A 12,826-nucleotide genomic window follows, 5' to 3' on the forward strand; every position below is an offset into this window, starting at 1 on the left:
TTCAAAATTTGAATTTACCTTGGCATAGTTGAATAACAAGAGTTCAGTACATGGAAATGACATACATTGAGTTTCAAACTCCATTGCTTTCTCTTTCTTATGTAAATCTCATTTGTTTAAAAAACTTCCGGAAAACACGCGGATCTCAACATAACACCGACTTACGTAACAGTCGGGGTGTACGCCCCAATATTTGCATATGCCAGCCCATGTTCCCAACATTATGAAAGGCATTAGACAAGGGCAGCCAGTAACGTCTGGATCTGCACAGGTGAATCATCAGACTAGGTAAGCAAGCAAGAACAACAGCGAAAATGGCAGATGGAGCAATAATAACTGACATGATCCATGATAGCATGATATTTTTAGTGATATTTGTAAATTGTCTATCTAAATGTTTCGTTAGCATGTTGCTAATGTACTGTTAAATGAGGTTAAAGTTACCATCGTTTCTTACTGAATTCACGGAGACAAGAGCCGTTGCTATTTTCATTTTTAAACACTTGCAGTCTGTATAATTCATAAACACAACTTCATTCTTTATAAATCTCTCCAACAGTGTAGCATTAGCCGTTAACCACGGAGCACAGCCTCAAACTCATAGAGAATCAAATATAAACATCAAAATAAATACTTTACTCACATAATTCGAAGCATGCATACAGTATGCATGACGAACATCTTGTATAGATCCATTTGAGGGTTATATTAGCTGTGTGAACTTTGTAAATGTGCTGTAATATAATCGAGAGCTCGTGTGGCAGGGAGCACGCGAATTAAAGGGGCGGCGCGCTGAAAAAATCAGTGCATAGTTAATGATGCCTCAAAATAGGCAGTTAAAAAAAATTAATTTAAAAAAATCTATGGGGTATTTTGAGCTGAAACTTCACAGACACATTCAGGGGACACCTTAGACTTATATTACATCTCTTGAAAAAGCATTCTTGGGCACCTTTAATTTTAGGCCCTGGGTGCAGCTGACACAGTAAGTCATATGACGTTTCAAGTGTAGCACCTACTATATAGTATGTGATTTCTGATGCAGCATAGGTCTCTATCAGCTTTGCACATCTGGACATTCCAATTTCTCCTCATTCTTTTGTGCAGAACTGCTCAAGCTCAGCAGGTTTCATGAAGATCCAGAGTTTTTTTTTTCTTTCTTTCTTCCTCAAGTCCACCTATAAATTTTCAACTGAATTGAGACCTGGACTCTGACTTGGCCACTCCAGAACATTTAACATTGTTGTTTTTAAGTAGCTTTGGCTTTACTTTGGCTCGCTGGAAGACAAGTCGCAGGTGTTTTGCAGACTGTTAGGTTTTCCTCCTGGATTTCCCTGCAGTTTTCAGCATTAATTTAGACTCTTTATTCGTGTTGATTAGTGCTAAACAAAAAGCCAAATTAAGTCCACTATGATTAAATAGTATAAACAAAAACGACTCAGTCAGAGGGGGCTGAACACTTTTACTGTGTTTTATGTGTAAGTTTAAGATGTCTCTGTAGTTGGCATTTCGTTTCACATTTGATCAGACGTCGTGTACTGCACACACCCTTGGGTTATGGTCTTTTAAAGGTCATTTCATGGACAGATTGATTACTATGGACAGTGTTTTTATATATAGTACAATCAGATCAAGGATTTCTCTTACATCCTTCAACATAAATATGCTTTTGGAAGATATTTGTTCTGACCTCATTGAAAGGATGAATGTCATATAGTGGCCATATAATTATATTGTTTTGAATATATTACACTGGACAAAAGATCAATATTGCTTTTAGCTTTGAACATAGTGAAAATGATGGCCAGGAAATGACCTCAGAATGAACGTTTTGCTATTATATGGTGTCTCACCTGATCTTTCATGTTTAGACTAAAGTGCAGAGACAGTTAATAGACTCTGATCAGAATTCATTGATGCTGAATTGCCTATTGTTTGCTTTTCAAGCATTTATATTCTCTGGAAAGAAATGAAAGCTGGCAATTGATGATTCTTTGATGAATAGATGGTTCAAAATAACAGTATTTATTTTAAGCATTATTTTGGAAATAATGTCTTTACTATCACTTTTGATTAATTTAATACATCCTTGCTGAATAAAAGTATTAATTTCTTTAAAAAAAAGTCTTAGTGGGAACAATGTATGATTTTTTTTTTTTTCCCACCCACACATATGTATTAATTAACATTAAACGCTCTCATAAATCTGTAAACGATGCATGCGGACAGGATTGGATCTCTTTTTAATTCTACAGGGAGATATACCAAATCAAGTTGTATGATTTATTCATGCCGAATGTAATACACACATCCGCAAAGGCAGCACTTCAGCTGTAATCGCATATGACCTGAATTGGTTTGTGTAAGGATGTTCGGAAATAAGGCTTTGAATATTAATGATGAAGTGACAAAGATCAAATCGCATTGCACTGTTGTGATATCCCAAACCAATTTTCATGTTTTGTGAGGTGATTCCTCAGGTTCATGGGAGCTGTTTTCACAACACCTAAATTTTAGAACAGATTGTTTTTTGGCCTGCTCTGAATTGTTTGCAGTTTTTGATGAAAATGATAGGTCTCCTGAAAATGACAATCCTCTCATCATTTACTCTTGTTGTTCCACAACCATTTTATTTTCTTCCATCTGTCAATCACAAACGGAGATGCTCACAAAATTTTTTTAGTCAGTGTTGGGTGTAACGCGTTACTGTAATTAAATTACTTATCCACTGAAAAAGTAAAGTAAGGGACAGTTACAGTTACTTATAATGTACTTGCGTTACATACTGTAAATTAGTTCAACAGTTCTGTATAAAAATTTGGAACACACATTAAGATATTTTTGATGAAATCCGATGGCTCAGTGAGGCCTGAATTGACAGCAAGACAATTAACAATTTCAATGCCTAGAAAGCTACTAAAGACGTATTTCAAACAGTTCATGTGACTACAGTGGTTCAACCTTAAAGGTGCCCTAGATTCAAAAATTGAATTTATATTGGCATACTTGAATAACAAGAGTTCAGTACATGGAAATGACATACAGTGAGTCTCAAACTCCATTGTTTCCTCCTTCTTATGTAAATCTCATTTGTTTAAACGACCTCCGAAGAACAGGCGGAATGTTACGTAACAGTCGGGGTGTACGCCCCCAATATTTGCATAATGCCAGCCCATGATATTCCCAACATTATGAAAGGCATTAGACAAGGGCAGCCAGTTAACGTCTGGAGCTGCACACAGCCGAATCATCAGACTAGGTAAGCAAGAACAACAGCGAAAAATGGCAGATGGAGCAATAATAACTGACATAATCCATGATAGCATGATATTTTTACTGATATTTGTAAATTGTCTTTCTAAATGTTTTGTTAGCATGTCGCTAATGTACTGTTAAATGAGGTTAAAGTTACCATCGTTTCTTACTGTATTCACGGAGACAAGAGCCGTCGCTATTTTCATTTTTTAAACACTTGCAGTCTGTATAATTCATAAACACAACTTCATTCTTTATAAATCTCTCCAACAGTGTAGCATTAGCCGTTAGCCACGGAGGACAGCCTCAAATTCACTCAGAATAAAACTTTTAACATCCAAATAAATACTTTACTCACATAATTCGAAGCATGCATGCAGCATGCATGAAGAACATCTTGTAAAGATCCATTTGAGGGTTATATTAGCTGTGTGAACTTTGTAAATGCGCTGTAATATAGTTGACAGCTCGTGTGGCAGGAAGCACGCGTCTTAAAGGGGCGGCGCCGAGTGTAAATCAGTGCATTGTTAATGGTGCCCCAAAATAGGCAGTTAAAAAAATTAATTTAAAAAAATCTATGGGGTATTTTGAGCTGAAACTTCACAGACACATTCAGGAGACACCTTAGACTTATATTACATCTTGTGAAAGAACGTTCTTGGGCACCTTTAATGTTGTTAACTGTCTTGCTGGCAGTGCAGGCCTCACTGAGCCATCGGATTTCATCAAAAATATCTTAATTTGTGTTCTGAAGATGAACGAAGGTCTTACGGGTGTGGAACGACATGAGGGTGAGTAATTAATGACAGAATTTTCATTTTTTGGGTGAACTAACCCTTTAAGGACTTCAAGGACTGTAAGGACGTTTCACCTTACAACCCCCACTTGCAGGTACAGGATGATGGGAAAGCAGAAGCATGTAAAATCCAAAATTAACATATGGGCAAAGCATTAGCATTTGGTGGCAGAACTCAGATCCTCATTAAATTAATTTTTTGTTTGTTTTATGCTGTGTTTGGCCTCATTTTACAGCTCATTTACTCATTACTTTTATTATAACTCTAAACCTCTTGAGGTAGTCTTCCACTTTTGGTAACTAAAAGCAGCTTTGACTTACTTAACAGTGCAAATTAGTGTTACATTTTGTTTATGTCCAGCAAAAGGAAAGGAAATTTCAAAGGAAAGCTTTTTCTTTCTCTTGTTTTAAACCATTTTCCTCAGAATTTTTGTGATTTTTGGTTGAAAATAGCAGCTACTGAGTTCCAACAGTACATGTGCAAATTTCTGATTTTGAAAAGAATGCTATGCATATTATTAAACCTCTGTTCATTTTGTTTGCTTAATAAATTCGCAGTTCCATGGAATATTGACAGTATTTTACTGAACACTGTATTCACTTGAGGAATTATTTCTGTCCTGTTACTTTCTTTTTTGGGCAGGATGAGTCTAAACATATTTGCTGTTGTTTCTGCAGGAGGCTGGAGGGGAGAGCGCAGGTCCTCATGCATCTCCTGAGGAAAGGAAGGAGAAGGTCCCCAGTCCTCATCTCAGTCAGCTGGTGATCTTGACGGCTAGTGATACGCTCTATGGCTTGGCTGAGAGAGTCGTCGCCACTGAATCACTGTAAGCTACTATAAACTGGCTTACTGAAGAGATAGTCCCACATAATATGAAAGTTGTATTTATTATTTTATTTACTCACCCTTCTTTTAAAGGTGCCCTCGAATTAAAAATTGAATTTATCTTGGCATAATCAAATAACAAGAGTTCAGTACATGGAAATGACATACAGTGAGTCTCAAACTCCATTGTTTCCTCCTTCTTATATAAATCTCATTTGTTTAAAAGACCTCTGAAGAACAGGCGAATCTCAACATAACACCTACTGTTACGTAACAGTCGGGGTGTACACCCCCAATATTTGCATATAGACAAGGGCAGCCAGTAATGTCTGGATCTGTGCACAGCTGAATCAACAGACTAGGTAAGCAAGCAAGAACAATAGCGAAAAATGGCAGATGGAGCGATAATAACTGACATGATCCATGATATCATGATATTTTTAGTGATATTTGTAAATTGTCTTTCTAAATGTTTTGTTAGCATGTTGCTAATGTACTGTTAAATGTGGTTAAAGTTACCATCGTTTCTTAGTGTATTCACGGAGACAAGAGCCGTCGTTATTTTCATTATTAAACACTTGCAGTCTGTATAATTCATAAACACAACTTCATTCTTTATAAATCTCTCCAACAGTGTAGCATTAGCCGTTAGCCACGGAGCACAGCCTCAAATTCATTCAGAATCAAATGTAAACAATATAACAGTATACAATACTCACATAATCCGACGCATACATGCCGCATGCATGATGAACACTTTGTAAAGATCCATTTTAGGGTTATATTAGCTGTGTAAACTTTGTTTATGCACTGTTCAAGGCAAGCGCGAGCTCCGTGGGCATGGAGCACGAGAATTAAAGGGCCAGTAGCCCTGAATCGGCTCATTTATAATGATGCCCCAAAATAGGCAGTTAAAAAAATGAATAAAAAAAAATCTATGGGGTATTTTAAACTGAAACTTCACAGACACATTCAGGGGACACCTTAGACTTATATTACATCTTTTTAAAAAAAGTTCTAGGGCACCTTTAAAAAAAAAAAAATACTAAACCCATGCTGGAAACACTTTACATAAACATTATGTGTGAACTATTATTTTAAGACATCTCTGCAGAGTGCATTTAAAAATAGATACCAGCATTATGCATCAAATATCCAGCTGTATGCGCGGCATCTCCGTAGCTGAAGCACAAAAATGAACACATTTACATAAAAAAGCTCTGTTCTTGTGATCAAGCTTACTGTTCCTAGGTGTTGAATGTCTAACCCCAGCAGCCTCCTTCCAACCAAGGCTGTACCCAATCAGTCATATCACTGTGGTTATCTAATCAGCGAACCCCATTAAGCCTTGCTTTCCTCCCGATGAGTCTACAGAGGTGGGCTGAAGCAGCTTTGGCAACAGCCACCAGAGTTCATTTCATTAAGTGATGTGACACTGCAGGGGCTGATGAGAGCTACCTGAATTCCCACCATAATTCCAAAGAGCAAATCGTCAGGCCTCCAAACCACGTTTTACCTTCCAGTCCTCCTATTCTGACCTTTATCTCGTTCGACTGATTGTTCAGCAAGACGTTAAGCCTTTGTCAAACAGCAGGGAATACTCCCTTGAAAATTCGCAGAAACAGTTTGATCCTCCCTATCCAGATGGCGTTCGATTTGTGCCAAGTATTGTGCTGGAGAACGTTTTCAAAGTCTTAGACTGAAGATGGATCAGAAGATCCAAAGCTTGGAAAAGGTTCTTCTTGGGAAATAAAGGCTGTCTGCTTCCACCTGATGCACAACTCCTCAACCACACTGAGTCCTCAAAGCGGTGAAGATCTGGGCTCTCCCATGTACATGCTCAGAATGCACTTCACTCAAAAACACGTGTGTTTTTTTGTTTTTTTTTGAGAAGGTTAGAGGCAGTGCAACCTCTTATTTGCCCCCTATCCTCCCCCTGCACTTCCTTTCTTAATGGAATAATCAATGAAGGCTGCAGAGTCTGAGCAGAGAGCAGGTGTGAGGGTGTGAAAGATAACTGACAAAACAGGGTCTCTTGTTACTTTCCGAGTGCTGTATTTATACAAGCATAACCATACGAGCCTTAGATTATACCCTATTCCATTGACACCATGTCTGTTTTTCTTGTTCCAGATCAAATATTCTGATTATTAAATATATAACAATGGGACAAAAACAAGTGACCTCTTACTCTATTAAAATCAAGCTCTGTTCTTTGCAATTTTATCTCCCACATAAATGCTACATAATCAGATGTAATTTGCTTCTGCTCTGATCATGATGCACTTGATTCGCTGATTACCTGCACATTTATTTTGCCTGTTCGAGTTGGAAAACATTGTTGGTGGATAATCAGGGCTCAGTGATAAGGACTGTTGTTATAGTTGTTACGCTAATTTGAACAGTAGTTAAGATTTTAAATTTTTCAAATAGTAGTGTCTCTGGTCCCACAATGGCGCACACACACACACACATATATATATATATATATATATATATATATATATATATATATATATATATATATATATATATACACTACCGTTCAAAAGTTTGGGGTCAGTAAGATTTTTAAACAGTAATATTGTGAAATATTATTCCAATTTAAAACAGCTGTTTTCTATGTCAATATACAGTAAAGTGTAATTTATTCCTTTGATCAAAGCTGAATTTTCAGCATCATTACTCCAGTCTTCAGTGTCACATGATCCTTCAGAAATCATTCTAATATGATGATTTGATGCTCAAGAAACATTCATTATTATTGTCAATGTTTTTCAAAATTCTTCGATGAATAGAAAGTTCAAAAGAACAGCATTTATTTAAAATAGAATATTTTCTAACATTATAATTGTCTTTACTGTAACTTTTGATCAGTTTAACTCATCCTTGATGAATAAAAGTATTGATTAATTTTATTTCTATCCCCCAAACATAAAATTAAAATTCTTACTGACCCTAAACTTTTGAACGGTAGTGTTTAATGTTATAAAAGATTTAGATTTCAGACAAATTCTGTTCTTTTGAACTTTCTATTCATCGAAGAATTTTGAAAAAAAAATGTGTACACAACTGTTTTCAACATTGATAATAATAATAAATATTTCTTGAGCATCAAATCATCATATTAGAATGATTTCTGAAGGATCATGTGACACTGAAGACTGCTGAAAATTCAGCTTTGCATGACAGGAATAAATTACATTTTCAAATATATTAAACTAGAAAAGGTTATTTCAAATTATAATATTTAGAGTAAGCGTTAGTAAATAGTTTTTACTCTATTTTGTTTTATTTGATCAAATAAATGCAGCCTTGGTGAACATAAGAGACGTCTTTCATAATGATTAAAAATATTTCACCAACCCTAAACTTTTAAACGTAGATTATAGATACATTTTGGATGATATTTTAAGTGTCTAAAAGAAATATATTTGTCATTAAATGTTTTCTCAAAAAAAAAGACAGAATTAGGTTCATAAACAGACTTTTCTGCATAACAATATTCACTATGTCACAGAAAACCGAAAGTTTTAGTTTGAAAGTTAAACACAGTAATTGTTGTTTAATGTTTCTTATATTATGCATGTCTCTTATAGTTTTTCATACTCTGCTTTCATATCAACTCTAGTGTTCATTAGGTGTTATATGCAAATATTTGGACTCTTATTGCTCATTGAACTCTTATCTCTGTATGTGGGCTGTCATTAGCATAAATTATCTGGTTCCTTACACCAGTGGTGGCTGGTGAGCACTGACTCTTTATAAAGGTCCCGGTCGTACACAGCCATTGGCAGCAGTAGGAATCAGTGATTTATAATTACCTCTTCTCTCAACTAAAAAGGCTCTTTTTTCTTTGTCTGCAGAGTTTTGTTTTGATTCCTGGATGCAGTCGATTTGCTCAGACAACAAATTAATTTTCTGATGTGTGAGCCTTCTTGATTTTCAAATTTTAGGTTGAAAGACAAAACAACAGAAAAAATTCAGCAGTTAGAAAATTATGTTAACAAATGGTAATTTCCTATCTCATCATTACAGTGGCTATAAAAAGTATCCACCTCATGGTCTTTTTCATTTTGTTCATTTATTTGTCTTTATTTTGTTTAATACATCAAAAATGGTTAAATTTCACCTGAAGTGCATAGCCAATGACTTTTAACTGATTGTAAAAAATAATAATAATAATAATCAATTCATTTTGACATGAAAAAATATTTTCTCTGTATATGAGTGTCAAAAATCCTCTGTGGTTCATTGTTGTAATTTACAAAAAGACTGAATTCTTTTTATAGTAAGTGCAGCTCTTAATATAGATGAACTTATATTTAGCACTCAGTCTCTGTCTGTAGTTTGTGTCTGGAAAAAAATGAAAGCAGGCAAATGTAAGGCTGACAAATGTAAGCCTTGATCTTCCTAGTCACATCACACTTTTTTTCCCTCCACTGTAACTAGTTTTCAGCACAGCAATTTCCTTGCAAGTAACGGCATGTAGTGATTGTGTCGCTGCAAACCTGCAGAAAGTGCTCTCTGATTTGGGCCTTTTTCCCTGCAGAGTTTTTCTGGCAGAGCAGTTTGAGTTCCTTCAGCCTCATCTTGACACCATGATGCCTTCAGCCAAGAAGCCCTTCCTCCAGCAGTTCTACTCACAGGTCAGTTTCATACCTCTATTTACTGACCTTTCCAGTCTCTTCTTTTGAGAGCCTTTTTTGATCTTCCACCTGTCTGCTGCAGGGTCTCTAGTGTCTTTAAAATGTGTAACTTCTGTTATAAGACTCAAAATGAATATTGAGGAACCCTGCTGCCTGTATGATCGGTGTGGAGTGTTTTATGACATAAATCACCTAATAAAGGACTATAATGATATTAGGTGATATGAGGTGTAATAAACTACAGTATCCTTCTAGAAGTTTATTAAATTTGTGCCCTGTGTTTCAATGTAGCTGAAACATATACACTATTTCTGTTTTTTTCAAACATTCTCCACATCTTGACCCATATTATTACACATATTAGTAGTATTATGCCAGAATTTATTTATCTATTTTGTATTCTTCTAAATATAAGCATATTTAATTTAAATGTTAATGTTGGATCTTCACATCCACATTTCTTAATTTACATGCACTGTAAAAAAAAAAATACAATCAATAAATCATGACAACATGTATTTTAAAGGTGCAAATTTTAGCGGCATCTAGTGGTGAGGTTGCGAATTGCAATATAGAGAAGCTATGGTGGCCAACACAGGACAAAGATATCATTGAGACAGCAGAGAGTAGCTAGTCAAGCAAACATGCTCTGTAGAGCAGTTTGTCCATTTAGGGCTACTGTAGAAACATGGCGGCGCAAAATGACGACTTAACATGTAATACATCCGCGGTGTATGTAGAGAGAAATGGCTCATTCTAAGGTCATAAAAACATAACAGTTCATTATGTAAGGTCTTTATACACCACTGAAACCATAGTTATGTATATTATATTGCATCCTCCAAAAAATGTACACATTGCACCTTTAACTCAGTCAAAAAATTTTTACCTAATTTCAGTTACATTTTTAAGTTACACAGGTTTCAACTTGGCAAATTGTTTTTTAAAAAGAGTTGAAATTACTTTTTTGATTATATTTACAAATTTAAGCCAGTAACAGAACTTTTTAAGTATTATTGGGGGAAATTATGGGGCCTAATGGTTAGAAAGTTGGACTTACCCAAAGGTCACAGGTTCGAGTCTCAGTACCGGCAGGAAATGTAGGAGGAGGGAGTGAATGAACAGCGCCCTCTTCCACTGATATTACTCATATAGCAAGGCACCTAACCCCCAGTCACTCCCCAGGAAAATGGCTGCCCTCTGCCATGGGTGTGTGTGTGTGTGTTCAGTACTCGCTGCTGTGTGTGTGCACTTATATGGGTGAAATGCAGAGCACAAATTCCGAGTATCATTAAAGGGATAGTTCACCCAAAAATGAAAATTCTCTCATCATTTATTCCCCCTCAAGTTGTTCCAAACCTGTATAAATTTCTTTGTTCTGCTGTACACAAAGGAAGATATTCGGAAGAATGTTTGTATCTAAGCAGATCTCGCCAGCCATTGACTACCATAGTATTTTTTTTCTTACTATGGTAGTCAATGCCCCCCATTTTGGAACAACCTTAGGGGGAGTAAATGATGACAGAATTTTCATTTTTTGGTGAACTATCCCTTTAAGAAGTAAAGTTGTACAATAGAACTTCCAGGATTCTGGGATTTCAGGGTTTATTTTTCAATAATTACTTTTGTTTTGAATACAAAGCACTTTATGTACAGCGGCTTGAAATGTCTTTGGATCTTGAATATCTGACAGATACTAAACTGTTTTCACACTTTGGCCAATGGTTATGAATAGGTACTCTTTATTTTGACCTTTTCTATGCTCTTTTCTCTATAGACCGTATCTACAGCCAGCGAGCTCCGCAAACCCATTTACTGGATCGTGGCGGCCAAAGCCATAGATTACGAACAGATGCTGTTACTGATGGCGGGAGTGAAATGGGACATTAAAGAGATAATGTCACAGCACAACATCTATGTGGATGTCCTTTTAAAGGTAATGTGTTTGTGAGGTTGTGCAGTGGATTTTATGTGTGAAAACCACGCGTTGCCTCCTCTCTGTTCATTTTCACACTAGAGGACAACGCACTTAGACTCGCATCAGTAAAGATCAGCCAACCGCATATTCTTGGCTTCTCTATGGTCAATTACAACATGGTTTGTTTAGTTTTAAGGAAATTGTCATGCCTCAGTAGCCGGGCATTGCTGACATGTCCTATCGTCTCATCTTCTGTGCTCACCTGACAGGGCGCAGGATGATCGAAATGTGTGGTGTCAGAATGTGTGTGTCAGAAGGTTATCCAGAGGTCTAAAGTTAAGGTTGACATGCTGGGTTTAACTGAGAGAGACAGGCGACTCCACAAACACCGTACAAACACTCACTCAAGTGACTGATGTGATTATGTGTTGACTTTGCTGATGAGGTGAGGGAATATCAGCTCCTGGGTGTTAAAGTCTGGAATTATTTATTATTTATCTGCAGTTTACATGACATACTGTCATGTACTGCATAAGAGGAACATTATTACACATTACACATTACATTATTGCATTACATTGATTTGGTTATAAACTGTAAAAAATGTCATTTTTTCTTTTGTCAAATCAACTTTAATAATTAATGTGGTTCAGATAACATAATATTTTGAGTTTCTGTTGATTAAACCATTCGCCTTCATTGTTTTAACTCAAAATTTTAATTTCAATGAACTCAAAATTTTAAGGCAATTGTATAGCTTTAATAGGATTAATCTATATTAATTTATAATTTCTGCAGTGCAGACTGATAACTTTTATGAGAGAATTGTTGTTACAAGTTGTTATTTTTTGAAGCATAATAAATGTTAAAATTGATAACTTTTAGTTACACTGCAATGTTGAATGGCTATAATGGTTTAAAATTGGAAAAAAAATAATTTCATTGAGACATCAGTAGCTGTGTTATTAGTATCAGTGATACTCGCCTTCATTCATAAAAAGATGCTATTAAACAAGTATTTAAAATATAGCTACTGCCTTTTTTTCTACATTAATTTGTTAAATTAACTGTATATATATATATATATATATATATATATATATATATATATATATATATATATATATATATATATATATATATATATATATATATATTTAAAACAATGTTTTAATCGTGATTAGTCACAGAAAAAATTTGATTAATCTAGTTTTTTTTTGTTTTGTTTTTCGTGCGACAACACTAACATATATGGGTCAATGAAGTGACCGGTCATTTTTTTTTTTTTTTGTCCAAAGACCTTAATAATAATAAAATACAAAGATATGACATCCAAAGTATGTAAGGTAGTACAACTAAATCTCTTTTATTGAATCCAAAAG

The 12,826-nt window shown here is 35.4% G+C and overlaps 1 protein-coding gene across 2 annotated transcripts in view; it reads left to right on the forward strand.

Annotated features, from left to right (window-relative positions):
- vps50 (VPS50 EARP/GARPII complex subunit) overlaps positions 1–12,826 on the forward strand; it is a 169,519-nt gene that overhangs the window by 134,671 nt on the left and 22,022 nt on the right. For both annotated transcript variants that reach the window (XM_048201563.1, XM_048201564.1), the window contains 3 exons: positions 4,730–4,878; positions 9,430–9,526; positions 11,304–11,462. In XM_048201563.1, the coding sequence (XP_048057520.1) occupies positions 4,730–4,878; positions 9,430–9,526; positions 11,304–11,462 (405 nt within the window). The remainder of the gene's footprint in view (positions 1–4,729; positions 4,879–9,429; positions 9,527–11,303; positions 11,463–12,826) is intronic.

This window comes from Megalobrama amblycephala, linkage group LG9 (assembly GCF_018812025.1).
Source record: "Megalobrama amblycephala isolate DHTTF-2021 linkage group LG9, ASM1881202v1, whole genome shotgun sequence".
Classification (NCBI taxonomy): domain Eukaryota; kingdom Metazoa; phylum Chordata; class Actinopteri; order Cypriniformes; family Xenocyprididae; genus Megalobrama; species Megalobrama amblycephala.